Consider the following 27,803-nt stretch of genomic DNA (forward strand, 5'->3'; position numbering starts at 1 on the left):
ACCCAAGTGAGAATATAAGCAATGAATAGAATTAGCATTTTAAGTATGATAAATAAGAAAAATAATAAGAGCTTTTGAAACTTGGGGCAAATCAAGAGACAAACACTAAACCAAAATCAAAATTTCCAACTGACCAGAACTTTGGAGCGGCATGTGCTGCATCTATTTAAAGCTGCAGTAAATCGTTTTAAACAACAACATCAATGGAATGTTAACCATAGCAGAGAGTAGAATGCACATGACCCCTGCTTGTGTGATGTGATTGGCTACCGGTAGTTATGTTCTAGCTGACCTGGTTGTTGGTTGTTTTTTCTCAGAACTACAACCAAAATTAGAATGAAATAATATTGCCTACTGCAGCTTTAATCATGATGTATTCCCAATTAGAGAATTTCCAGAAACTTTATGTAAATTCCCATGGAAGTTAAGCTCAGGAATTTGGTAAATGTTGACAATTTCAATTCCCAATATTTGAAGTTGGAAAATTTCCATGGGAATTGACGGGAATATATATGGGAATTAACTGGAAATTTTGGGGTGATTCATCCATCCATCCATCTTCAACCGCTTATCCGGGATTGGGTCGCGGCGGTAGTAGTTCCAGCAGGGGAGCAAATGCAATACCGCTCCTGCTGCTCTGATTCTCCCGTCTCCGATCTCCTGCTCCATTGTCCCGTCACTCGAGAACAAGACCCCGAGATACTTTAACTCCTTCACTCCAACCATTCCAACTATGTTGACATGGCAATACATTTATTGAATCTTGAATCTTGAACACTGTGGAGTCCTTTCGCTTCTTGGGTTCCATCATCAGCCAGGATCAAGAAGGCACAACAGAGGATGTACTTTCTTCAGCGGCTGAGGAAGTTCAAGGTGCCAAAAGCAGCATTGGCACTTTTCTACACCTCCACCGTCGAGTCCATCCTCCTCACCTCCTCCATCACTGTCTGGTATGCTGCTGCTGCCCTCCCCTGCTGAAAAGGTGGTCGGATGCAGCCTGCCATGATCCCTTCTGGACGTACACCGGGCCCGGCACCACGGGGGGCGTGGTAGGGCTTTGCCCCCTCAGTTAAATGTTCTGTCCACTCACTTTAAGTTTGATCAGCTCTACTGAGGAACGGTAAGATAATTTAGCTGTTGCTTTGGCTGGCATGTCAGTCAGACAGACAGACAGCATTTGGGCTGTTTGCATAGATAGGGCCTTGTGGCACTGTCCGCGGTGCTGAAATGGAGCGGAGGAGAGGTAGACACACATCACTTTGGTTCAAACAGTTTGCTTTTCGTGGTTGTGAATTGAACTTTCCCCTCTATTTCTAGACTATTTTTTTCTCCATTGTAGCAATCCACAGAATGGAAACCACAGAGAAGTGACATTTCCAGTGACGGTCAATGAGAGAGAGAGAGAGAGAGAGAGAGCTGCACCCACATATGAGCAGAAAGATAGACAACAGATAACTTATTTTTATTTATTTAATGACCCTTGCATGCCACTGTTGGCTATTATTTTGTTTAGTTTTTGTTGATTTTTGTAGTCAACTAATCGTTCATTCTATGATTTTGCATAGACCTATGTTCAGACTCACATTGCTCCAGACAGTTCCCGACATTTTGCATTGTGCAAGGACACTCAGGTTCAATACTGCCTTCATTTCAACACTGCTGTGAAATAAATCTTTTATTTGATTTTGCATGTTTCACTCTTCTCATCTCTCTCAAAAAAACGCGACTGTATATCTCATGTTTTTCTCATGTTCTATGAGTCGGTGGTGGCCAGTGCCTTCCTGTATGCTATCGTGTGCTGGGGTAGCAGGCTGAAGGCAGCGGATGCCAACAGACTCAACAAACTGATCCGTAAGGCCAGGGACACTGGGGCTGGAGCTGAGCTCTCTGACAGCAGTGTCAGAGAAGAGAACGCTGACCAGGCTACGCTCCATCATGAACAATGACTCTCACCCACTCCACGGCGTGCTGGTCAAACACAGGAGCACGTTCAGTGAGAGACTGATCCCACCCAGATGCACCACAGAGAGGCACAGGAAATCATTCCTGCCTGTGGCCATTGGACTCTTTAACGCCTCACTAAGAAGAGCACCTCGGAGACACTCAGGTTCTCTGAGACTGAGTCAGCCGATAGGTTAGCTGTGCCTTAGTTACGTCACACGTAATGTGCAATTTAATTTAATTTAATTCCAGTAAGCACCTATTTTTTTTATTCTATTTTTATTTTATTTTATTTTATTTTATTTTATTTTATTTACTGTTTTTTACGTTTAGGGAGATACTGTGTGATACTGTGTTATGCTATGTTGTGTTATATGGATATTTCATGCCTGAGTGCGAACTGCAACTTGTCCCAATTTCCCCCCGGGGTTAAAGTTTTTCTGATTCTGATTCTGATTCACAATAAAAATCCTCTGGTTAGTTTGTCACTGAAGGCCTGCCTGCCTCAGCACTCAGCAGAAATGTTTCAACCAGTTTCACCATGCTCCATACGAGTGAAAGTGATCAGCATGAAATAGCAAACATCAAACAGAAACGAAAATAAAAAAGAGAAATTAGACTAAAGCTACAAAATAGCCTACAGCCTTTTAAAAACATCTTTTCCTGGTTCACTCGCACACATGCTTGTTTTGAAGAGGAGAAGGCAGAAAGGGGGGGGGGGGGTGAAGTGAGATCCGCCCACCCCGATGTACTACAGCCGGAATACAATACGCATTCTTCTTCTTCTTCTTGGTGTTTTATGGCAGTTTGACATCCTTAATGTTGCATTACTGCCTTCTTCTGGATCCATCCATGCAGTGATGATGTCATCAGTGATGTCATCAGTGATGATGTCATGTGGTCACTCGAGTGATGTCATCAGTGAGTGATGTCATCAGTGATGTGAAGTTGAGCAAATGTGCGCTGCACAATGCCAATAGAGCAGGTGAGGCCATGCAGCACGCGAGCTGCGGGCAAGGCCACGCAGCGGGCGAGCCTAGGCATCGAGCGTGCCTAGTAATGCATAATCACCAACCCCCATTAACTGGAGTTCACACAGGCGAGGCAGCAACTGATAATTAGCCATGGAGAGAATTCATCCTCATCTATTCAGAAGATACTGCACCTCTAGAGATTGGTAGTGTGGTATTCTCTCTTTCTCTCCCTCTCTCTCACTTTTTATGTACAGTATATCTGTGTCTTTAACATGGGGTTATATGATCTTATAGTCTTATAGGAGCTTATGATCTTATAGGAAAAAGCGGGGGACCCACACTATGGTCCTTGCTATCCCTGCATGTCTTTGTAGAGTCCAGGAAGAACTTATACAACAATATTTCAAGATATGTTTGGAGAGGCAGAGGAATAGAGGGAATTCAAGCTCCGATTGCCTCCTGCGACGTTCCTGCTTGCACACACACACACACACACACACACACACACACACACAGCCGTGCAAAGAGGCGGAGCAGTGTGTGAGTCATGCTGGTGTGAAAAGGCAGTGGAGAGGTGGGAGGATGATATCACAGCACCCTGCAGAAAGAACAAGTGTCTCGGTGTTGGACACCGTTCAAACACACACCCCTCCACCCCATCACACACCGACCGCCCCCGCCACATGTGACCATGGCTCACCAAAGTCTTCCTCACCTGAAATAATGCTGGTTTGTCCTGAGGAGACACTGGAGTTGGTTTTGTTTGTGATTTTTAATGCTTGCCAGGGGAGGGAAGGGGTGGGGGGGAGGTTGGTCAAATGGTAAGTTATAATCTCGAAGATTTCAGTTTTGTTCTCTTTGGCGACACGACACCTATTGTAGATAAGATTAAAATTATCTTGAATCTTGAATCCAAACAGGGTTGCATCATCTCTGTCACCACTGCAACACTAAAAATGCAAAGCTTCCATCAGTCGGCTATATATAGTCATAGTAGGCTATATATATATATATATATATATATATATATATATATATATATATATATATATATATATATATACCGGTATATAATTTCACCTTTATTTCACCAGGCAAGTCATTAAGAACAAATTCCTATTTACAATGGCGGCCCGGAAAAACACCATTGTGCTAACTCAGTTGGCGATAGACACTTAACACACATTTGTTTACATGAAAATCTTCAGATGGGAAGTAACTAAGTACAAATACCTTGTTAATAAGTAGGATTTTCAGGTATCTGTACTTTACGGAGTATTTATTTTTCTGAACACTTTTTACTTTTACTCCCTACATTTTAACACAAATATCTGTACTTTCTCCTTACATTTTCGAACCAGGCTTTACTTTAGTTTGAATGCAAAAACGATGTAACGTTGTTTGTCTGTCTTTCTCATCTTGCGCTCTCCCTGCTTTCACACATTATTTTCACCTTTTTTGTGGAAAAACCATATCACACAAATTATTAATCAAAGTATATTCTTTATCCATCTTAAAACATGTTTGGAGGGGATCTTCTAAGTTGAATAGTCTTCAAATCCTACTACTATAATTGGAGGCATCTTTGTCTGTGTCTGTCTAGAGTTGCAAGATCACTCCGATCACCTGCTGCTCCGATCACCTTCAAAACATTTGCAAAAACACTTTAAAGGGGTGTGGCATGAATCTGGTGTGGGGGGGGGGGGACAGAAAAAAAACAGGAATACTTGGCATAATTTTGTACGCCTTCACACTCACACGCGCTAAGCATATGATCTAACACGCCTGGAATTCAAATAGGGTCGCCTGAAATTTCTTATTTTTTCTTTTTTACACCACAGACCACACATAATTTGTGATTTTCCCACCCCCAATAGTGTATAATAATAATAATAAAAGCAATTCTCTGGCGGACCACAGTTTGGGAACCAATGACCTACATTATACATCTCTCCTTGATTTGTAAGGTTAATGTTCTTTGTACATTGTCCCATTGTAAAAAATTAAGAAATTAATTCATGCATCATAAGGCCCAATGTGCTGTTTGTACTCATTACACATTCCCAACTGCTGTAACCATCCTGTGCAGCATGCATGAACAGACTGCTATATGGATATCCATATATTTTCTGTTGTGCGTTGCACTACCAGTTGATGTCATATTCTCCTTGTACCAGACATTAAGTAGGCTACTTATAATTTTTGTAAATTGTTCATAAAACAGTGTCACAAAGACACATTCCTGTAGATTTATTGTACAGGGCAAATAGTGATTTGTCTTCTTTTCCTGCCTGATAATACCTCTGTTTCTAACAAGAAGACTAATTGGCACAGTCTTATATTATGCAAGTATTTACTCATAAACATTTTGACATCTCTTTTCCAAGAAGAACATGTTGCATTTTACATGTCGCACATAATATATTTCCACAAATACAATTCAAGTAGTCTAAAAGAAAGAAAAAGTAGTTAATTAAACAACACAGATACATTGTGTATCTAGCGCATAGTCCAGAATATCATTCAGTACAACATACTGCCATTTCACTTGCACACATAAACATTGTTTGAAGTAGCATTTAGTAATAGTACGTTTCTAAATAAATAAATAAAACAGCCAAAGTTAGTCCTATGATGTTCAAACGTCTCCAACAGGCAACCCTGGTCAAAAATGCTATTCTTGTATTACAGTCAGTTGATTATTAACTTCATTGAAGTTGCAATAAAAGACAGGAAAGAAGATTGGGATCGCATGCAAATCTCTCCCTTGCTAAGTCTGACACAGAACTCTGTAAAAACAGTGAGAAAGAACAGAAATGACCAAGAGACGTTAGGATAGTCACAGAAGGAATATTTTAGACCATCTATATCACTGTGGACACTTTTTATACTGCCCTCTAATGGTAATACATTAAATCCATGTCCTATGCTCATGAGTCTATCAACCGATGATGCCTTGAAAAAACTAGTATGTACAATGCAGTTATCAGTAGGCCTACCAACGGTAAGTAGGCTAGAATATTTTCTGCTCTCAACGAAAAGTATTCTGAGTATAAAATGAAAAATAAATATCTTCAGTTCTGCTACAGGGCAGTGCAATAGTTTTGCTCGAGGTGTTTCTCTCCAACAACTAAGAATATACTTGAATATGCTAATTATCCGATATGGATGATTAAGAGATTAAAGCTGCATAAATGCTTGTGTTGCCAAACTTTGCATGAAAATAAAATGGCTGCATATGTTTAGGATTCTGTCATTTTATCAAATATGCAGCAACTGTAATCAAAGGGGGGAGGAAGAGGAATAAGAAAAACAACAATGTACTGGCATCATTGACCAGCTCACCGGTATGTCTGCTGTTTTAGCAATGCATGTAGCACCCTCTTGTGGCACATTTTAAGACACATCTAATGCATACAATGGTATAGATGAGAACTAATACCAACACAAAGGTAATTGCAGTTTTTCCCAAACATATACACACAAAGAATGGAACTATGAACACAATTCCCCAAAATTTGAAGCTCATGTATCAACAACATGATTCCAAACTGCTAAACTCTAAGCAAAATGCCATTGTTCTCACTCAAATATCATTCTAAATCACATGTTCCATTGTTCTCACTCAAATATCATTCTACAATGTTACAATTTCACGTTTCAACGTTTGGAGAAAACTGCAAAAAGTGTGGATGAAAACCAAATGAAATATGTCACATACTAATGTGACAGATTTCATTTGCAAGTCACCCACCCTTATGATCAAAATAGTCATGAATATCAGAGACAGCGCTTGGAAAATCAATGTTGAAATACAACATAGTTTGCAAGTCAGTGGTAAACAAATCCAAATCACAGCCTATCCTTTCCTTCAAGACTATTGTAGCTACAAATTTCAGAAAGCAATACATGCATTTAAAATAATAATTGCGCTTATATGGGGCACTACGGCAATGTTTTAGATTTTAGATTTTAAATGGCCATAGCTCGCACACCATTGCTCCAATCGCCTCCAAACTTGGGGAGTGCGCTTGGGGGGACCTAACAGAGTGCCACCTACTGGCAACACAAAAAGCTGTTTATCTCGAGAACCATTCATACGATGGACTTTAAACTGGGGAGTGCGCTGCCGGGAACCCGATGGAGTGCGGTGCCCAATTTAGGACACGCGGATAGGCATAGCGCCACCTACTGGCAACACAAAAAGCGGTTTATCTTGAGAACCATTCATCCGATTGACTTGAAACTTGGGAAGTTCGCTGCTGGGGACCCGACAGAGTGCAGTGCAGAATTTTGGCATGAGTTGGTCACACCCAGAGTCTCCACCCTAGAAATTAGTATTTCTAGTCTTTATCTATAGCTGTCCTATAACTAAGCTATAGCCTTGTATTGGTCTTTTCAGGTGTAAGTGCACTGCTGACTGCTAGTGAATAGAGATTGGATTTGTTCACACCACAGAGAGTTTGAATTGAGCAGGAGTTCGTGCTTTAGCCATTGAACATTTTGTCCCACAGGAAGAAACCTTGACAGTTTGACCTTCAGCTGGTTTCTTTTCTTCACCAGTCACTTCGCACTTTGTTGGGAAAAGGTTTCCTTCCTTTGTCCTTGAATTGCTTTAAATTAGCATTTTTTTTGGCATTGCTCTTTGGAACTGTGGAAAATGGCTAACTGCAAGGTTGCAGCTAGGTGTACCTGTTTATTTTAATTGAAGACAAATGGAGAAAGCTTTTTCTCAGAATGTGCAAAGTCTGGTGAAGAGAACATATTCAGCTCAATTCATAATGTGAAGGCATTCCTTTAACACCAGCAGCCCTTGCTTTGGTCGGCCCCGGCACCGTCGCAGATCCCCTCCTCTTCTTCCAGGGCGGCGAGATCAAGCTCATCATCCATGGACATCCGGAGAAGATCCAGGTCCTTCCTATTGGCTGCAAGCACCTGCTCAGCCAATCGCGTGAAACTCTGAGAGGGACACATGGCAGGCACAGTGGTATGGGAGGAAGAGGAGGACAAGGAGAGAGACAAGATGCACGCGGTCATTTCCTGCTGTGATATCATTATGACTGCATGCATTGCTTTGATCTTGTTACCACACATGGCCATTGTCATAAGACCCCTCCGAGTCAGGTCCCCTCACCTCTGTTATATTATGGTTGGTGAAGGCACTTGTCTCAAAGAAGTCCATTCCGTAAGCCTTGGCCAGCTGGAAGATATAATGATGACACCAACGGTTACTGAAAAACACTTAACACATTCACTGCCAGCCATTTTTTTTTTTACTGTAGGTAGGTTCTGCCAGAGGGTTTTTTTGAGGATTCTGGCTCATCTTTCAAGACCCGAGGATTCTTTTCTGCTAAGATTTTGTGAACACACAATATCTCAAAAGAACTAATAGAATGTGTGCTTTCTCTGTCTAAAAGAGTTAGTTTGTAGAGTTAGTAGTTAAGTAAGCATTAGCAGTTGAATACAGCATGGTTTCAGCGTTAGAAAATTTATTCTGAGATAAACGGCTTTTTGTGAAATTCGATAGAACAGTCACTTTAACCATTCATTTTTGGCATCAGTAAGACCTAAACAATAGTTTTGAACAGTAATTTCCTCCATAACAGCAGGAAACACCCCTCTGCTTCCAACTCCTCCCTCCGTGGGCGTTCTTCTTGGCTGCAGCGGCCGTGTCACAAGCTTGTCACCAGTCTCACTGCTTTGCTGCTGCTGTGCGGCTGTGCCTGTCTGCGCGGCCGCTCTTTGAGGAAGTCTGGATGGACTCGCTCGCATCTTGGAGTTTTGGTTGAGAGCTTTGATGAAGCTTTTGCGATTCTGGTCATATTTATGCTGCGTGTTTCAAAGTGTGTTCCACCCGTAATCTATTGTGCAAATTTGCAATCCCGCACTGCCAGCAATCAGCGCGAAAACGAAAGCGTTTTCGCCAATCCATTTTCACGAGAATGGCTTCGTCACACTGCTTTTTGCTTGCCTTCCTCTAGTCAGGAAAGAACTGTCGCCACTTAGTGGGTCGGTGGAATGGGTTGTACACGTTGTACACGTCCAATACTTATATAAGAGATGTAAAAGGGTTAGATGCACATCCCACGGTAAAAAAAAAAAATCATTTTTTTGGCGTAAAAACACGTCATTGGCAGTGAACGGTTGGATTTAGTTTGACGTAAAAACACGTCATTGGCAGTCAACGTGTTAAGAGCTCAGTTAAAGGAAGAGTTGACAGAAAAATGAAAACCATCATGCCAAATGAAACACGTGTGAAGTAAGTGTTAGTCCACATAGCCTAACACATCACAGGAGGTTGTGTTAGTCCACATAGCCTAACACATCACAGGAGGTTGCCAGCACCAGCAAACTTGTAGCAGCCTTCTCCAAAACAACTGAAGTCAATGGGGACCAGTTCTATGACGGCTAAGTATGTTGTTGTTTGATATCGTGTTTTCCAATCAAAAATACTTGTGGGAAAAAGGTCTGCCATTAATGTCAAGCTAGTGTGAAATAGTGACAACAGACAGACAGTCCCTGACCCACCTTGTTACCCTGCTCTGTGGCCACCTGCCTCTTGTCCACCTCATCTGACTTGTTCCCCACTAGGATCTTCTGCACCTTGTCAGGAGCATACTGCGGCAGGTTGTAATGGGAGAATGAGACAGACAGACAGCGAGAGAGAGAGAGAGAGAGAGACACACAGACAGAGAGAGAGAGAGAGAGAGAGAGAGAGAGAGAGAGAGACACAGACAGAGAGAGAGAGACACACAGACAGAGAGAGAGAGACACACACACACACAGGAGATTTACAAATGTCAAGAGAATGCAGAGAGGAGAGAAAACAGGAGAGGCACTGTTCAGGAAATGAGACAGAGATTAAAAATAAGTGGGAAGCATGCCGAGATAGCCGGTACAGTATACTCAGACAGACAGACAGACAGGCAGGCAGACAGACAGGTACAGTACACTCACACAGACAGGTACAGTACACTCACACAGACAGGCAGACAGACAGGTACAGTACACTCACACACAGGCAGACAGACAGACAGGTACAGTACACTCACACAGACAGGTACATTATACTCAGACAGACAGACAGACATACAGACAGGTACAGTATACTACTCACACAGACAGGTACAGTACACTCACACAGACAGGTACAGTACACTCACACAGACAGGTACAGTATACTCACACAGACAGACAGACAGGTACAGTATACTCACACAGACAGACAGACAGACAGGTACAGCACACTCACACAGACAGGTACAGTATACTCACACAGACAGGCAGACAGACAGGTACAGTACACTCACACAGACAGACAGACAGGTGCAGTACACTCACACAGACAGGCAGACAGACAGGTACAGTACACTCACAGACAGGCAGACAGACAGACAGGTACAGTACACTCACACAGACAGACAGACAGGTACAGTACACTCACACAGACGGGTACAGTACACTCACACAGACCCATCTAGGAAATTATGCCTATGCCATAATGACTCAATTACTAGAAGAGAATCATGTGGGAAATGACTAGGAGAAGCAGGGCAGCAGGCAGACGAGTGTTTTATGAAGACCCAGAAGGCCAGTAGGGGAAAAAAACATTGCCAGAGGAAAATGTGTTCTTCTAAATACTATACTAATAGATTTTTTTATATAATATGACCTGTATTGTGAAAATGAAGATGGAACGGTCATTCTTTCATAAGCACAGCAAGAGCGATAACCATCAGGTTTGACATCATTTGGTTTATATAATACCACATCGTCAACCTTGGGCCTTAGCACAATAAGTTGTTTTGACAGCTGTAAGGAGGGGGAGGCGGAATTGTAGGTGATCATTTATGACATCATCCAGCTCTTAAAGGCCTGATAAGTGAACTCACCTCGTCCACATCACTGGCCCACTTCATGATGTGCTGGAAGGAGCGCTCACTGGTGATGTCATAAACCAGGAAGATGCCCTAAGGAGGAGTGAACAATCAGCACATGTGTCACCAATAACTGACTTTTTGCTGCTTCTTTTTTTCTTTTTTAGCATTTTGAACAATCTAGTTTAAAAACGTTCTCCTATTTCTTTAAACTCTTAGAAGTAGCTCCATGTAGCATTTTAATATCAATCAGCCAGCGTCAATAAACAACCCAACTAAGCCGTGGTCAAGTGCGTAATAACAGCAATAGCAGCGCCCGCCAGACGAGATACGCCGTTATCGATCGATTATAAATCGATTAAAGGTAACGGCAGTCTGCTTTGACGGTATTTATTCAAAGGGGAGATTTTATTTTTATTTTTATTTATTTTTTGCATTCTCCCGACTGGATTAACAACATTCCACAATGTGCTATTCGGATTTCAAAGTAATTTGTACTTTTAATCAATTTAAAACAGCCTCAATAACAGGCAACGGCATTGTTGTTATTGACGTTACTCCTCCTCGTTACTCCTTTTTCCAATATTTTATTTTCAACTCCTCGGCACAGTCTTGACAGCAGTCTTGACAATGGCTTGGGCTGTTTATTGACGCTGATTGGCCAATCGTTAGTCGATAGGCTTGCATATGATGATGCCAAACTCAACTCTGTGGAGTGGGCGGAGTCAAAGGTCTGGACGCAAGCAGGGAAATGGAGAATAACGAGTTGACAATTCAGTCTGATATCAGGCTAGTAGCATGTAGCAAGGAAGAACCCATGACATTAAAAGTCCCACTAGTACAAGTTTTTTTTGTTACCCAGGAAAGCAGCAGGGGGTAGCAGCAGCAGCATCGCCTTTTAAACTTTTATATCGCGCACTCAACCCTGTAAGTTTCAGCACATCTGCGGGGCTGTCTGTTCCCCCGCCCTTATCCCTTCTCAGACGGCTGCATAGGGCCAGCGTCAGGCCAGCCAAAACAAAATGGAAACTTCCAGGTAAAAATTTAAAACTAATGTCATTTAAACAAGTAAATAGCCTCACTGATGCACGTTGGAGGAGAAAAAAGGTGTTTCAACAAACGAAGCAGCAAAGATTGTATCAAAATACTTGTGTGGGATTACATAATAGTGAAACTGGCTGTAAAGCACAATACTCAAAATTTTAATTAATTGTTAATGTTACAAGGGTTTTATTTTGAAAGAGATAAACATTCTCCAACAACTGCCAGCATTGTTGTTGGCAGTTGTTGGAGAATGTTTGATTGGTGTGCCATGAGCTAAACACAGGTTTGAACAGGTGGAATCTGACCAAACATCTCCAAACAAGGACAGACAGCCATGGCACCAAACAAACATATGTGTTTGTTAGAGAATGTTTGATTGGTGTGCCCTGCAGCTTTAGCCGTTGTAAAATCACTGTAAACCATGGCCTCTTGCGGCTTATTGCTATATAATTAATATAATTTTATAAAAAAAAATCCTGTTAGCTATTGTATTTGGAAACACTGTAACAGGAAGTTAAATAGGGGCAATTTAGAATGTTTATGTTGTCAAGTTGAAACCGTCTATAGTAATCAGATTACAATCATGTGTGCCAAACCACAGTTTAGCTCAACTACCTGTGCTCGTCTGTAGTACTGCTTAGTGATGGTCTGATACCTTTCCTGGCCTGCAGTATCCCTAGAGAGAACACACACACACGCGCACGCACACACACACACACACACACACACACACACACACACACACACACACACACACACACACACACACACACACACACACACACAGATTTAATTAATGAGATATCACAGCCATAAGATATGATGACAGTTGTCTTTGACAACCCTTCCCTGTCAGAACTAGTCTTGTGTAATATTTGAAGTCAGCGATGTAATCAGAACATTATGGATATAGTGTGTACAGTATCATATATCTGATTCTGATGCAACAAGCCTCCCAACATGGTGTTTTGTGTCGCCATCTTACCATATCTGTATCCGTACTTTGATACCATCTATTACTAGCGTCTTCATTTTGAAATCAACTCCTGTAAAGAGAGAAAAGATAGAAGCTTGAGAAATCCTACTATACATTACATTCACAGAAGAGCTCCACTTTTAGTTGATACATTTTCTCCAAACCTGTGAGAACTGTGGTCAAGCTATATGTTTTATGAAATTATTCTCAGCTTTGTGCACACTTGCCATGTAACTTAAAGCTGCATTCTTTCGAATGGCCAGCAGGGGCGACTCCACTGGCTGCAACAAGAAGTCCGGTTACATGGAAGTGAATGGGAAAATGACCCTACTTCTCACTTGATTTATGACCTCAGTAAACACTTTCATAATGAGTTCATGGTCTTGATCTGTCAGTATTGCAACAACAAGCATGAGGTAGAACCCAGACTCTGGGTTCTACCTCATGCTTGTTTTTGCTGGGCCAGAGACCAGAGGGTCGCTGTGGAGTGCTGTGACGGCTGGGCGCATCTGGCACAAATGCTACCCTTGGCATCGCGCACCACTCAAATTTGCCACCATGCGCTGCACTCAAAGTTCAAATTATTTAAACTTTGACCACTGGCCTTCCTCTGCTCTACCTCGCAGTGAGAGAAGAGAAGATCATCGCTTATCATGTGAAGGCAGCTTAACTCCAACTTCTATCTCTTTTGCATAATGGTCTCCGCCTGAGACGAATGCTGTGAAGTGGATCAAAAGCACACACACCGGGCGCTGTACACTGCCAGGTCATCCCAATGACCCTCACCCTCAACATCCAGCAGACACCGCCAGCGTAGGGGTTACCTGAGTCCAACCGATTCCCAGACCTGGAAGAACTGCTGGGAGAGGTTTTTATCGGTGCCTTGCATTTCTGCTGGGTCACTATTCCAAGACGAGGAAACAGATGACAGATGTGCTACAGCTAGGCTGGCTGATTTTAGGCTGTGTTTGACAGATGTGCTACAGCTAGGCCGGCTGATTTTAGACTGTTTGCGAAGAACAAGCAGGAGTTCGACTAGCACCGGGAAGTCAGCGGGAGCGGTGCAGTTCGCTCACTCGACAGCGGAGGCCTGGTTTATGCAGTGGAGCGGCTTCCGGGCCACTGCCTTTGACTGGGGAGCATTCAAAGGTTAGCAGAAGAATCACTGGCTTGCCTTGCTTGGGGCATGGGGAGAGAGAGGAGGGGCATGGGGAGAGAGAGGAGGGGCATGGGGAAAGAGAGGAGGGGCATGGGGAGAGAGAGGAGGGGCATGCGGAGAGAGAGGAGGGGCTTGGGGAGAGAGAGGAGGGGCATGGGGAGAGAGAGGAGGGGCATCGGGAGAGATAGGAGGGGGATGAAACTGTCCAGCAGTGGTAGTGGGCTTGCTTTGTAAAGCTGCAGTGAAAAGTCACCCATCCAAACAGCTGTGATTTAAATGTAAACTGCAGCTACAACTAAGGTAATGGATTTTCCAGCTCTAGAATGGGTGTCTATAGATAAAGTACAGGCACTTTGAAGTAGTTACATTTGAACTACAAAGGTGGCTACATGGGCAAGTCATATTAGGTTGAATGCAAATTAGCAGTATGAAGCTTGCATGCAAAATGAGACTGCTTATAGCCTACTGCCTGCTCATTGGACCTGCTGTTATTTGGTTTTCTTGTGCTGTTTAGAGGCTGCTGAGGAAATTATACATATGGATTTCATAATTGTACATTGAACAGGAGAAACCGTTTCTTGCCTTATGTGATCTCATCTTTTCTTACTGTATATTTCTTGTATTTCTACTTTATATTTTGTTTTTTGCTTTTTGTATTTCAATGATTGCTGGTCTGGGACACCTGTCAGACTATTATCCTGATCATGTGATTGACTCATTTTGCCTGCCTGTGATTATATAGGTGAGGCCACCTGTCTAGTCTGCATTTTTTTTAGCCCTGATGAAGACCTGATGGTCGAAACATGTTGCCATGTTTGTAATCTATGAGCCACTAGAATAAAGGCTTTTTAATTGATAGTCCTTCCTCGGTTTGATTAAAGGCTTTTCAATTGATAGTCCTTCCTTGATATGATTTTTCCTTTTGGAGTGCCAGGATTGTCCTCCTGCTTCCAGTTTGTGTTCCTGTTTTCCAGGAGCACCCAACACTTCTTTTGGACCTCCTTTTTAGAGCTACCAGTGGTTTTTCTCTTCTTCTGAATCTGACAGTTGTGTAATGGCCAGATGCATCCTCATGTGCAAACACTGTTCCTTCGTAATGTTCCCATATTCCAAGATGATGATGCCCTCTTACTGCTGACATAATGCCCTCTTACTGCTGACATAATGCCATCTTACTGCTGAACAAATCCAAAAGGGCTTTCAAACTCCTCCATGGCCCCACTCAGCAGATGTAGACATCATTGAAAGCAATGTCCAATCTCCCACTACACTAGCTTGGTATCCAGCCACCTGTGAATAGCAGGTTTCAGCACAATTATTTGAATTTGCAAGGCGATTCATAAAGCAATTAATTATCAATCGCCATGCAAATTCAAAGTGCTGACAACATAGAGGCTGGATACCAGGCTACCACTACACACACACACACACACACACACACACACACACACACACACACACACACACACACACACACACAGTTCAGGAAGCAATATGACAGCAAAGTGGATGAAGCGGCTCTGCAAGCAAGGAATACTGCAAACCAAACTCCATGTGCTGATTGATTTAACCAAACTCCATGTGCTGATTGATTTAACCAAACTCCATGTGCTGATTGATTTTGTAAGTTTCAAGAGGAACAATTCACCTTTTACAGCACGTACAAATAAATATGAGCGTTCACCTTTTACAGCACGTACAAATAAATATGAGCGTTCAAATCCTGGAGGCTAACTGAGAAGAAATCACCCACCAGCCTCCTCCTTCCCTTCACAGGGAGCCATGACAGTAGAGACCCACCAGCCTCCGTCCTTCCCTTCACAGGGAGCCATGACAGTAGAGACCCACCAGCCTCCGTCCTTCCCTTCACAGGGAGCCATGACAGTAGAGACCCACCAGCCTCTGTCCTTCCCTTCACAGGGAGCCATGACAGTAGAGACCCACCAGCCTCCTCCTTCCCTTCACAGGGAGCCATGACAGTAGAGACCCACCAGCCTCCGTCCTTCCCTTCACAGGGAGCCATGACAGTAGAGACCCACCAGCCTCCATCCTTCCCTTCACAGGGAGCCATGACAGTAGAGACCCACCAGCCTCCGTCCTTCCCTTCACAGGGAGCCATGACAGTAGAGACCGACCAGCCTCCGTCCTTCCCTTCACAGGGAGCCATGACAGTAGAGACCCACCAGCCTCCGTCCTTCCCTTCACAGGGAGCCATGACAGTAGAGACCCACCAGCCTCCGTCCTTCCCTTCACAGGGAGCCATGACAGTAGAGACGCGCACACACAACGTCCCAGAGAGATAGCAGTTCATTTGACATGGCAGCATTTCCCAATCAACAGTGACTGAAAGCCATGTAAAAAGTAATGGCGACACACAGCCCAAACTGAGCTGACTAAAGACTGTGCGAGGCGGACGTGGGACCAAGGCGTGACAGAGTGTGCTGTAGGTGATGGTGACAGGCTGTAACAAGAATGGATGGATGGCTGGCACAAAGTCACAGGGGAGTGAGCCTGTCATCCACAGCATTACTAACAGAGTACAGCTCTCGGCGTCAACAGCTGTTGTCTTTAGCGCGCATCAGGACAAACAACAAGATGTTTCCATTGGCAACGTGTCATCACAGTCTGTGTCCCGAACGATGAACCTATATTAGCCTAAATGAAACAACAGTATAGTACTGTAGCTCCCACCCAGTGCTTCTTGCTTTGACACAGCTTATTTGAAGTCAGACCGGTGTGATACAGCGTTCGTTCATATTTAGACCATTATTGGTATGAGAGCTGTAGGAGAACACCTTACCAGGGCTAAAGTGGAAAAATGTGGATCTAGCTGTCAAGAAGTAAGTTGGAGTGTTCATCTTCCGTATATACAATCTTTTTGTGCAACACGCAACCATGCACGTGACATAGGAGAACGCCAGGATTGGAGGGGGGGTTCTGTTTTCCCCCGTCTTGGGCGTGGCTTCTGAATGATGACGCGTTACGCAGTGTCTCTATGTCCTGCCAGTGAAACTCCTCGCTGTTATGTGAAAAGAAGTGGCTGGTGCCTGCACATGTTTGGGAGAAAGCATGTGCTACTCTACTCTCTCCCCAGAGGGGGTGGAACCCCCCCCCCGACGGGGGATCTGAAAAAAGAAATGATAAAAAGATGAACAGATGAACAGAGATGTGCTGAAGATGTATCTGCAGGAGCTCTGTACTATCAGCATCCAATTAATCAATGCATAGGATTAATTGACTACCCTCAATGCATAGGAGTTTAAGGACCATCACAGACACAGGTTTCTCCAGGTGCGACTGCTTCAATTGTTTGTAGTGCTCAGGAGAAAATAAAGCAAACATTTTTCACATTTGTAGATAGGCAAGAAAACACTGAGTCCACATCCAACAGTAGCCACCAAGACAAGTCCGAGACATCAAAAAGAAGAGACTGAAACAGCCCTAATTGCCGTACTTGGCTTTGATATGATCACATTGTACCTATGGGGGAATGCTGACTATCTCAGCTGGGTCGGCATCATTGATTTCCTGGATAAGTGCCTGGATAAGAGCTCGGAAGGAGGGGCGGCTGGTACCTCCTTTAGGCTAATGAGCTCCTCGAGCTGCGGCGGCGAGTCGGTGACCGGACCGTGCCCATAACATGTTGAGATCAGCACCGCGAGGCGAGGACAGCTGCTGAATTGAGCTGTGATCTAGGGCAGGCCTGCACCATGCTTCACAGGCCGCTGTGTCAGCCAGGAGCTCCCGAGCACTCCGGAGAGTGAGAGCCTGCACCATGCTTCACAGGCCGCTGTGACAGCCAGGGGCTCCCGAGCACTCCGGAGAGTGAGACTCACCATGCTTCACAGGCCGCTGTGGCAGCCAGGAGCTCCCGAGCACTCCGGAGAGTGAGAGCCTGCACCATGCTTCACAGGCCGCTGTGACAGCCAGGGGCTCCCGAGCACTCCGGAGAGTGAGACTCCTCGCTGAAGGGAAGATTAAACTCTCTGAATTCCATTACTAAATCATCTCTACTGCCCCCTGTCTGAGAAATGGCCACTATCAGGACCATGAAGGTCTTATTATGAGGAGAGTGACCTGCTGAAATATAAAAAGTAACAATATAATTCATCTTCCTGTTCCTATGACTTTGGAGTCGGCGGAGGACCGGGGTCAGGAGTCAAACCACAGTGTCCTGGACCTCTTTGCTCAACCTGCTCAGAGCACAAGAAGAGGGGGTGCAAGATGGGTGTGGCTGACTAGAGCTCGCAGTTGGAGCCCTTCTACAGGCGAAGATTGATCTTCGCAGCCCCACTCAGGCGAGGCGTACAGGCTGGGGGGCGAAACGCTGGTGACCCTGAGATACATTACATTACATTACATTACGTCATTTGGCAGACGCTTTTATCCAAAGCGACTTACAATAACACATTTTTGTCAGCAATAGAGCAATCAACTATGCAGCACAGTCTATGACAACAAATGAACTCGACCTTTAATATAGATACAGTAGAGACACCCCAACTTCCAGTCACTTCCTGTATCTGTGCCTCTATGCCATGTGTGTGTGTGTGTATGTATATGTATATATATATATATATATATATATATATACATATATGCTAAAAAGGGGTGATGACATATGGCTCAGTGGAATGCTATGTCATACGCCATGTCATGACTGATAATAATATATAATACTGATATAAATAGCTAGCATTAGCTTCTGGTGTTAGCTAGCCGTTAGCTGTTAGCTACTACTATATTCGCCAGGCTCAAAACGCCACTGAATGACGAATTCAATATAACTGTTAATCAGTTTGTGTCACCTCTTTCCATATTAAGCCCATCAGCTTGGTATCCGTTGGCTGGTTTGTTGATAATATAGCAATATTGTGGCTTCTAAATTAATTTTTTATGTAGGTACAGGGCGGCCATACTGTTTCCGGCCACTTCTGCTGTTAGCGCAGACAAAGAGTATATTGAAGGCAAGAGACTAAGCTGTTCTGCTTTTTTTGGTGCTGCCTGTAGCCATGGTGTTGCAGTGGAACAAACGATTAGCCTTCGGTTCTATCAATGTAAGTTCTTTGGCGCAAATCAGATGAGGTACAAATTTTACAAATAATATATATTATAATGTTTTCATAGAACACCCAACGGGGTTATACAGGTAGGAAAGCTGACTGGAGGGGTTTCTAACCTCCTTCAAAACCGACTGTTGTTTTCCTTGTGAGAACAGGCTGGGACTTCAATGAGACCTGATGAATAATGAAACCAGGGGGCCATGGGAGAGGAGTTATGTCTCTCTGAAGGTTGGGACATTATTAATAGCTTCTGTGTGGGAGTGCAGTGATGTTGATCTTTCTCTCTCTCTGGACCTTCTCTCTTGGGCTTGTTGAATTATCACTGGCTCATGAAAGGACACCCACCGTGGCTTATAGACACCTATGTTGTCGCAGGCCATCATTCACTCAGTCCAATAGAAACATCCTAGCTGAGGCTGCCTGCCTCTAAACAAGAGTCTGGTTTCTAATGCGTCCAGCTGTGGTCAGGAACATTCAGTCGAGAACGTTCGTCCAAGATCAAGATTCATTGAGTTTTCTTCCCCAAAGAGCACTGAAGGATCCCGCTTGTCATACATACATACGCTCTCCCATGAGATCGTGTTGGACTGGAATACTGATGCAACGTGTTTTCTTGTGGAAGAAGAAGCACACTTACAAATGACTTGCAGTGTAGGAATATGAGAATGCCTCTCCAGGAAGTAAGTCTCCTGCAGGGCGCTGTAGGTGTGTGACTTAAAATAGCACCGCTGTCTCCGTAAGCACGCGAGGGTGAATTATTACTGACTGGAGCAAAGTGATTAACATAACAAGGTTCAGTCAGTGTCATGATAAATAGAATGCGAGGGTGAATTATTACTGACTGGAGCAAAGTGTTTAAGGTTCAGTGTCATGATAAACAGGAGACTGGCAGGATGGTCACAAGGGATGGGACGATAAATTAAATATATCGCAATTAAAAAATATACCTATCGTGGGGCAGAAAAATTAATCCTGATATTAAAGCAGCTACGAGCAACTTTTTCGATTGTTATTAAACAGTATAAATTTAATATCAATGCATCACATCTTACCTCTAATAGTCGACAAGACCAACGCAGAGTAGTCTCGCTTGAACCCCGAGTGAATCGGCCAGTGTTAGTCTGTCTGTGGCCAGGGGAGATCAGGAAGTGAAATGAAACGGTTTGCAGCAGCCACTTCAGCCATAACCACAAAATAACTTCCAAAAAACCTGTTAGAATATAACGAGAGATGTTCCCGAGAGTATGCGTGGCGTTCACATTGTTTATGTTATGTTGCTAGGCAGCGCAAACGGCGTAGGCAGGCAGCTGCGTTTCACTTCCGGGTTTCACTTCCGCGTTTCACTTCCGGGTGTAGCCGGGCCGGCAGTAGGAGAGAGAGAGAGAGAGCCCCCTGTTGACGCGAGTTTAGACAGACACAGACTTAATAATCACCTAAGGGCCTGTGTCCACCTGGCGTCTTTTTCCGACGTTAAACGCTGGGAGTGCGCTGGGGAACGCTCATCCCAGCGCCTCCCAGCGTACAATTAAAAAAAACGCTGGGCGCAGTTTTTCAGGGTTGTAAAGCTGATAAAAAACCAGTAGATGGCGGTATGCAACATTATGGATGCAAACCGCCATAAACCCCAACAGAAGAAGACATTTTCAGGAGGCACATGCGCACAACGCACACAGGTCAGAGTTCATCTCTCTAACCATCAAAACTTCCGCTGTTGAAGCTAGTCTGCTAGCTAGTCTCACGTAGTCAGACCCACCGTTGACCTCCTTTGTTTATTACAGTACGTAGCCTATTTTTATCGTTTGTTTGTTTATTTTATTTTTATTTTGTTCGTCATGAGCACCAACCGGAGGAGGGTACTTGCCCTCCTTCTTTGTATGGACGAGCCTGCCGGACACAACGACCGGAGAACAAGGAGGATGTGGGTGCATGAAACAATCCGTCGGAGACAACAGTTCGGTGAATATCATCGCCTCGTCCAAGAGCTAATGTTGGATGGAGTCCGGTTCCAGGCCTATTTTCGGCTAACCAAGGGCCAATTTGAACAACTTCTCCAGATGATTGGCGGTACCATCTCCAGATCACAGACTGCCTTCAGAGAGACCATCAGCCCCGCAGAGCGTCTCTGTATCTGTCTACGGTGAGTTGTGTTGTCCTTCAGCTAACGGTGGGGTTAGTTTATTGCCACAAACGTTATTAATCTTTGACCAATACCACACCTCCAGGACAAATTTGATTCGATTTGAGCCTGAAGAATAATTAATTAAATGCATGTTGCTATAAAATGCCACATCCCTAGCCCCTTTCGGAACTGCTAACCTAGCTAACGCTACGCTGCGTAGCTAGGTTAGCAGTTCCGAAAGGGGCTACCACATCCCATATCCCAATCCATACCATGTCTGTTTAGAGAGAAAGAGATCCGCTGTCTACAGAGAAGTAAATGATGTGTCTGTCTGTCTGTCTGTCTGTTCCAACCTACAGAGAAGTAAATGATGTGTCTGTCTGTCTGTCTGTCTGTCTGTCTGTTCCAACCTACAGAGAAGTAAATGATGTGTCTGTCTGTCTGTTCCAACCTACAGAGAAGTAAATGATTTGTCTGTCTGTCTGTCTGTCTGTCTGTTCCAACCTACAGAGAAGTAAATGATGTGTCTGTCTGTCTGTCTGTTCCAACCTACAGAGAAGTAAATGATTTGTCTGTCTGTCTGTCTGTTCCAACCTACAGAGAAGTAAATGATGTGTCTGTCTGTCTGTCTGTCTGTCTGTTCCAACCTACAGAGAAGTAAATGATTTTTCCATCATGACAAAGTAAACGGCTAGAATTTGGTATTCTTGTGTGAATTCATCAACTGTTCTTTTTTGAAGGGGGGATAGGTGCTGAAACACATACTGATAACAATGATTAATTACAATAACATTTTGTCTCTCATATAGGTTCCTTGCAACCGGCGACTCCTACAGAACAATAGCGTTCAGCTATCGGGTGGGGAATTGCACAGTGGCACGTATTGTCAAAGATGTCTGCATGGCAATATGGAGCTGTCTTGTAGAGGACTACATGCCTGTGCCCAAGAAGGAAGACTGGAGGAAGATTGCACAAGATTTCCATACCCTCTGGGCCTTTCCAAATTGCTTAGGTGCAATAGATGGGAAGCATGTAGTGATCCAGGCCCCACCTTGCAGCGGTTCCCTGTTTTATAACTACAAGGGAGCCTTCTCCATTGTTCTCCTCGCCGTGGTCGATGCCCACTACCGCTTCCGAATGGTCGACGTGGGTGCATATGGGAGAAACAGTGACGGAGGAACGCTGTCTGCCTCAGCTTTCGGCAGTGCTCTACGCCAAGGTACACTGGACCTACCTGAAGACACCCCTCTTCCTGGCGCAGATGAACTGGGCCCCGTCCCCCATGTCTTTGTGGCAGATGAGGCCTTCCCTCTCAGAAGAGACATGATGAGGCCCTACGCTGGGAGAACAGAGGGAGAGAAGCGAGTGTTCAACTTCAGGCTTTCCCACGCCAGGAGAATGGTTGAGTGCTCCTTCGGCATCCTGACCGCTCAGTGGAGGCTGTATCGGAGGGCGCTTTCTGTGTCTCCAGAGAGTGCAGAGGAGATTGTGAAAGCCACTTGTATGCTGCATAATTTCATGAGGTGGGAAGATGGTGGGTCATCTGTGCCGGTGCCTGCAGTGCCAGCAGAGCCACTCCTTGGTGCCCAGGACATCAGACGGGTTGGAAGCAACAACGCCACCAGAGAGGCCATTGCTGTCAGAGAAACATTTGCTGGCTACTTCTCATCCACAGCAGGACAGGTGCCATGGCAGAACAGAGTCCTCTGAGGATCTCCCACCCCTCTAATCCATCAACAAACTCTAAACTGCCCAGAATCAGTCTCTCTCTTTTACACTCTTCTCTCTGTGTTAATGGTCTGACGGTCTCTCTGGAGATAGTCTCTGATCTGTATATGGTACTGCCTATCTTCTGGAGGAGTTTTTTTCCACCATTGGTTAGCACGAAAAGAGGCCTGGAACCAGGCTCTATCCTACATTTAGCCCTTGGACGAGGCGATGATAGTCACTGTATTGTTGTCTCTGAATGATTGTTTCATGCACCCACTGTGAATATTATTCTGAATAAATGTTTATTTTTCTTCATATCTTCATGTTTATGCATCTTATTTGTTTCAACTAACAACTCAGAACTTATGAGCTATTAACAGAAAAAGTTTCAACAAATGACTTGACCCAAGGAATGAATAATGTTTAACAAATGTAACCTTTTTTTAATTAACTCATTATGAATTTGATTTGTTACATATTCACAGAATATAACTGGTAGATTTTTAAGCACTTAAATGGATTCAACTGATTATTGAAACTGCTATATTGACAGAATACAACAGGTAAATTTTTAAGCAATTGAACCGAGTACTTAGCCTACAGAACACTACAGCAGGTTTTTAAACAATTGAACTGATCATTAATTTGATTTGTGTTATATAGTTACAGATCACAATATGGCACAGGTACATTTTAGGAATTTAACTGATTATTGAAACTGCTATTGACAGGATACAACAGGTGCATTTTTAAGCAATTGAACAGATTATAAAAAGGACTAATAATAATAAATATAATTAGCCTACAGTATACTACAGCAGGTTTTTAAACAATTGAACTGATCATTAAGTGTAAACAAAACTGAAAATTAATCGGAAAACTCTATATCATATAAAAGCTGTTGGATTTTGATACGGGCAAGGGCTTTCTTTCTAGCATCCATTCTTTTAAGGACTGGCACCAGACTCAACAAAAAAAGTTCCTCCTCGCCAGCTTCTTTGTTGAGGTGTTGCAGGACTTCTTGTTGGAACACAGAGGGAGCCGCTGGTTGTGGTGTAGCCCTCCCACGCTTTGCTCCCCGTACGACCTCCCTGGAGGGGCCAGGCCGACCAGTGACCTCCCTCTGTGGTGCAGAAGCAGAGCGGGGTGGGTCCCTCTGTGACGCAGCAGGTGGCGCAGAGCAGGGCGGGTCCCTCTGTGACGCAGCAGGTGGAGCAGAGCGGGGTAGGTCCCTCTGTGACATAGCAGGTGGAGTAGGTAGCAGTGCAGATGGGGATGTGACACGAACAAGGGGGGGGACACGAACAAGGGGGGGACTGTGGTTGACTTCTGCGCTGAAGTCAAGCAGTTCCTCCTCACTGCTCCAGCCTTGGTTTTCAGTCATCTGGTTGACAGAATATTTCAGTTGGGAGATAAATTAGCATAATAATAAATTACATTTCCACAAGTGCCACGCAGTTAGCTATATAACATTACTGTATATCATGACAGTTTGTCACTATGTAAAACAAAAAATTTCAGACAGTTTCTCATTAATGTAAACAAATCACATCACCAGTGGTATCTCACCGACATTTTTGAGAATGCTTGGCAATAAAAACCTGTCTCATCTCCTATAGCCTACTCCCTGCTTACACTGAAGTGATTGTAACCTATTATAAATCATTACCTGTGACACAGTAAATGATGGAGACATGGGGTTAAGCAGGGACTCTACAGTATGTAGCTGCTGTCTCTCCTCCCTGAAATTTGAACTGGTGTCCCTGTCCTGAATATGAGGCTCTAGAAAAGCCAGGATATGCATGAACTTCCATCTTTTCTTTCTCTCTCCGCCTTCTCCCCCACTCTTCTTCTCCTTCTCAGCCCTTCTGTCTCTCTTGTACTTGTCCCGCAAGTACTTCCATTTTTTGTAGCATTGGTCACCTATAATCAGAAAGTAACAATATGCAAGAAGCTAACGTTAACGTTAGCCCAGTAGCTAGCGAGAGCTAGCTTGATGCATGTTAACGTACAGAGCTGGCAGCTAGCACGCTAACAACAAAGGGAGGCTACGTTAATAAAAGCAGTAAGCGCAACACTCACCAGAAATATTAAGTGTCCGGCCAATCTGTTCCCACAATTGTGCCTTTCTGTCTTTGTTGTGATAGTTTCTGTTTGACATGTCATACAATTCCGGATATATTGACACGGAAAGGACAAGCTTCTCCTCCATTTTCAAGCCGTCCCGGGCGACCAGCACAACTCACTGTGATTGGTTGCCTGGAAAGGAGCGCTCGTGACGCTCGTGACGACACCAGCGTCTTTCTGCAAAGTTCAGATTTTTTAAGCTGGAAACGCTGGGAGCCAGCGCACAAAAACGCCAGAACGCTCTGAAAAAAGACGCTGGGCGCTGTGTACTTTCTCTAGACGTCCGTGTGCGCTCGCATACGCCCTCCCCCCATTGGAAACAATTGAAAATAGACGCCGGAGCTGATGAAAAGAAGCTAGGTGGACACAGGCCCTAAGGGAGCAATCTCCGATTGACACGGCTTTGGTCTCAGCTACTATTATAGGTAAGATGTGATGCATCAATATTGTAATTATACTGTTTAATAACAATCGAAAAAGTTGCTCGTAGCTGCTTTAACTCCATATTATTCTGCTTTAATCACAAATGAGACGCTTGACATCACAGCTTCACAAGCTCTGCATCCAAATCATATATTTGCACTTTTTAAATTGTTGTTTACAAACCAATGTCATTGCTAGAAAGATCTGTTATTCAGAAATAAACATAATTCTGAGAACTTGTATTTGTTAAATTGTATCGTGGGTGTATTGAATCGTATCATGAGATAAGCGGCATATCATCCCAATAAACATTCATCTTTCTTTAAGGCTCATAGTGCTCGTGTGCAACACCAATAGAAACAAACCACTGCTCCAAAATAGGTGAACATGCAATGTTATGGTGAATAAAAATATTAAAATTAGCAATTCACTCCGCAATGCTATTCTCACTCCCATGATAGACATTTTCGAGGATCATCTGTCTCCAAGCTTATCACAACCAATAGGAACATTTCCTGCCTTCCAATTCAGCCGGAGGGCCACAGACGCCCTGCATCTTGTCTTGGCCCTTAATACGGCCAATTACTGTGAATAATGTGGCATAATAGCTGCTTCCTCAACAATAGCAGCTTCCTGGGCACAGTGAGGGCTGAAATGACTCTTAAATGACTTAACGAGCAGAGGCACAGAGAAGACATGTCAGCACCACAGAGGAGATAAGAGACCCCGCAGCCTGCAAACACTTCTTAACATCCTTATTTCCCTTGGCCTCAATGTGAACGCAGGATTTGGCCTCCGTACTGTTTACGGTCAGATGTGGGCCCTGAACTCTGAATTTTTGAGATTTTCAAGTGGGCCATGAGTGGGAAAAGGTTGGGAACCGCTGGACTCTATAGGGTTTAGCTCTGCTGAGTTAACAGGGACGGGGATGGGGATAATCCATGACCAAGGGTGGGGAGCAGGTAGAACTACTTTATGGTGGGGACCTTCAGGTTCAAGGAAGAAGAGGCTGTAGCATTAATCAATCAACATTAACGCCACTTGCTGCCAAATAAAGAATGCTATAGTAATAATAATAATAATAATAATAATGCCATAGCTTTTTTAAATTCTAGATTGCATGATTCTGTCTGTGATTCTGTTTTGACAGAAACTATAGGGCCCCCGTCACAAAATACACTTGCCACTGGGCCCCACAACTTTTGGAAAAACCCTGTAGACAAGGTCAGGGTCCTCCATAAACTACCGGCCAACAGGGGGCATGGTCACAGGTGGGATGGCGAAGCCTACATAAACCAGCCATATGACACATCACAGCAACATCACGGTGACGTCTCTGAAGAAGATTGCAGGAAGCTCAGCAGTCGAAAAGGTATTGATAAAATATAACCCACTAGTTTTGCCATATGAACAATTAATTAGTTTACATAGGCTACACATTACAGTACAGATTTTGTCCTTAGTTGTTAGATATGACTTTATATGCAGCAGTTATTCCTTCAGAACCGTATACTATAAGTGGGGTGATAGATAGCCACAGTGGGGTACAGTGTATCAACTGATCCCGAACAGGCATCCTTACTCACTGTACTGACTTCAAATAATAATGAATAATGAAATAACAAAATAAAATCTTGCCCCATTTAAATTTCCAGGACCCTGCTGGAAACCCTCAAGGTCCCCTGGAGGTCCCGGGCCCCAGTTTGGGAACCTCTGAGTCTGCACTATACAGGCCTAATGCAAACGGTAGCCTATGCTTGCATATTATCCAAACAATGGCTATTGTGCTGTAGTTGTATTGCGTTAACACAGTCAGTCAGTGATCAGTGCCAAGGACCTGAAGTGATAGCGGTTGCACGGTTCACTCATCTGCACGGTTGCCAAGTGTTGGATCTTTCGCCTCAAGGGTTTCAAGATTCAAGATTAATTTAACAACCATTTTCAACCAATTCAATTCTCCTTTATTCCTCGTGAATTCACTGCGATAAATCCAATCAGAAAGATTTCACGGCCCTGATGAAATGTGTTTTGATGAATTCAGAGTGCAAATTCAATGGGTAGGCTTCGGTTTGATGAGCGTGTGTTTTGATGCGCATATGACATCAATAGGAGCTGACTGAGGAAAACGTCGAAATAGCATTCATACGGATGCATGGGGGGGTGAATGAATCATGAAAAGAAAACAGTGTAGTCACAGTGGATGCAGTCTTACCGATGGTGGAGATGTGAGACGGGTGGAATTCGTTGTCCGTGAATCTGCACAACAAACATGTTTTCCCAACCCCAGAATCTCCGAGGAGCAGGAGTCGGAAGAGCACATCGTACTGTTTAGCCATATCGTTAGTGTTCGATTTTAAAGAGATAAATTAAGCCCAGGCAGCTAAACCCTC

The 27,803-nt window shown here is 43.9% G+C and overlaps 1 protein-coding gene across 1 annotated transcript; it reads right to left on the bottom strand.

The window, feature by feature from the left end:
- Window positions 1–7,712: 7,712 nt before the first annotated feature.
- On the bottom strand, window positions 7,713–27,749 carry rab15 (RAB15, member RAS oncogene family; the record flags this gene model as incomplete). The annotated part of the gene is made up of 7 exons (XM_083643776.1): window positions 7,713–7,874; window positions 8,050–8,115; window positions 9,444–9,533; window positions 10,808–10,885; window positions 12,452–12,512; window positions 12,822–12,882; window positions 27,626–27,749. 7 exons carry the CDS (start codon window positions 27,747–27,749, stop codon window positions 7,713–7,715), a joined length of 642 nt encoding a protein of 213 aa, XP_083499902.1.
- Window positions 27,750–27,803: the final 54 nt, after the last annotated feature.

This window comes from Poromitra crassiceps (assembly GCF_964638095.1).
Source record: "Poromitra crassiceps genome assembly, chromosome: 9".
Taxonomy (NCBI): domain Eukaryota; kingdom Metazoa; phylum Chordata; class Actinopteri; order Beryciformes; family Melamphaidae; genus Poromitra; species Poromitra crassiceps.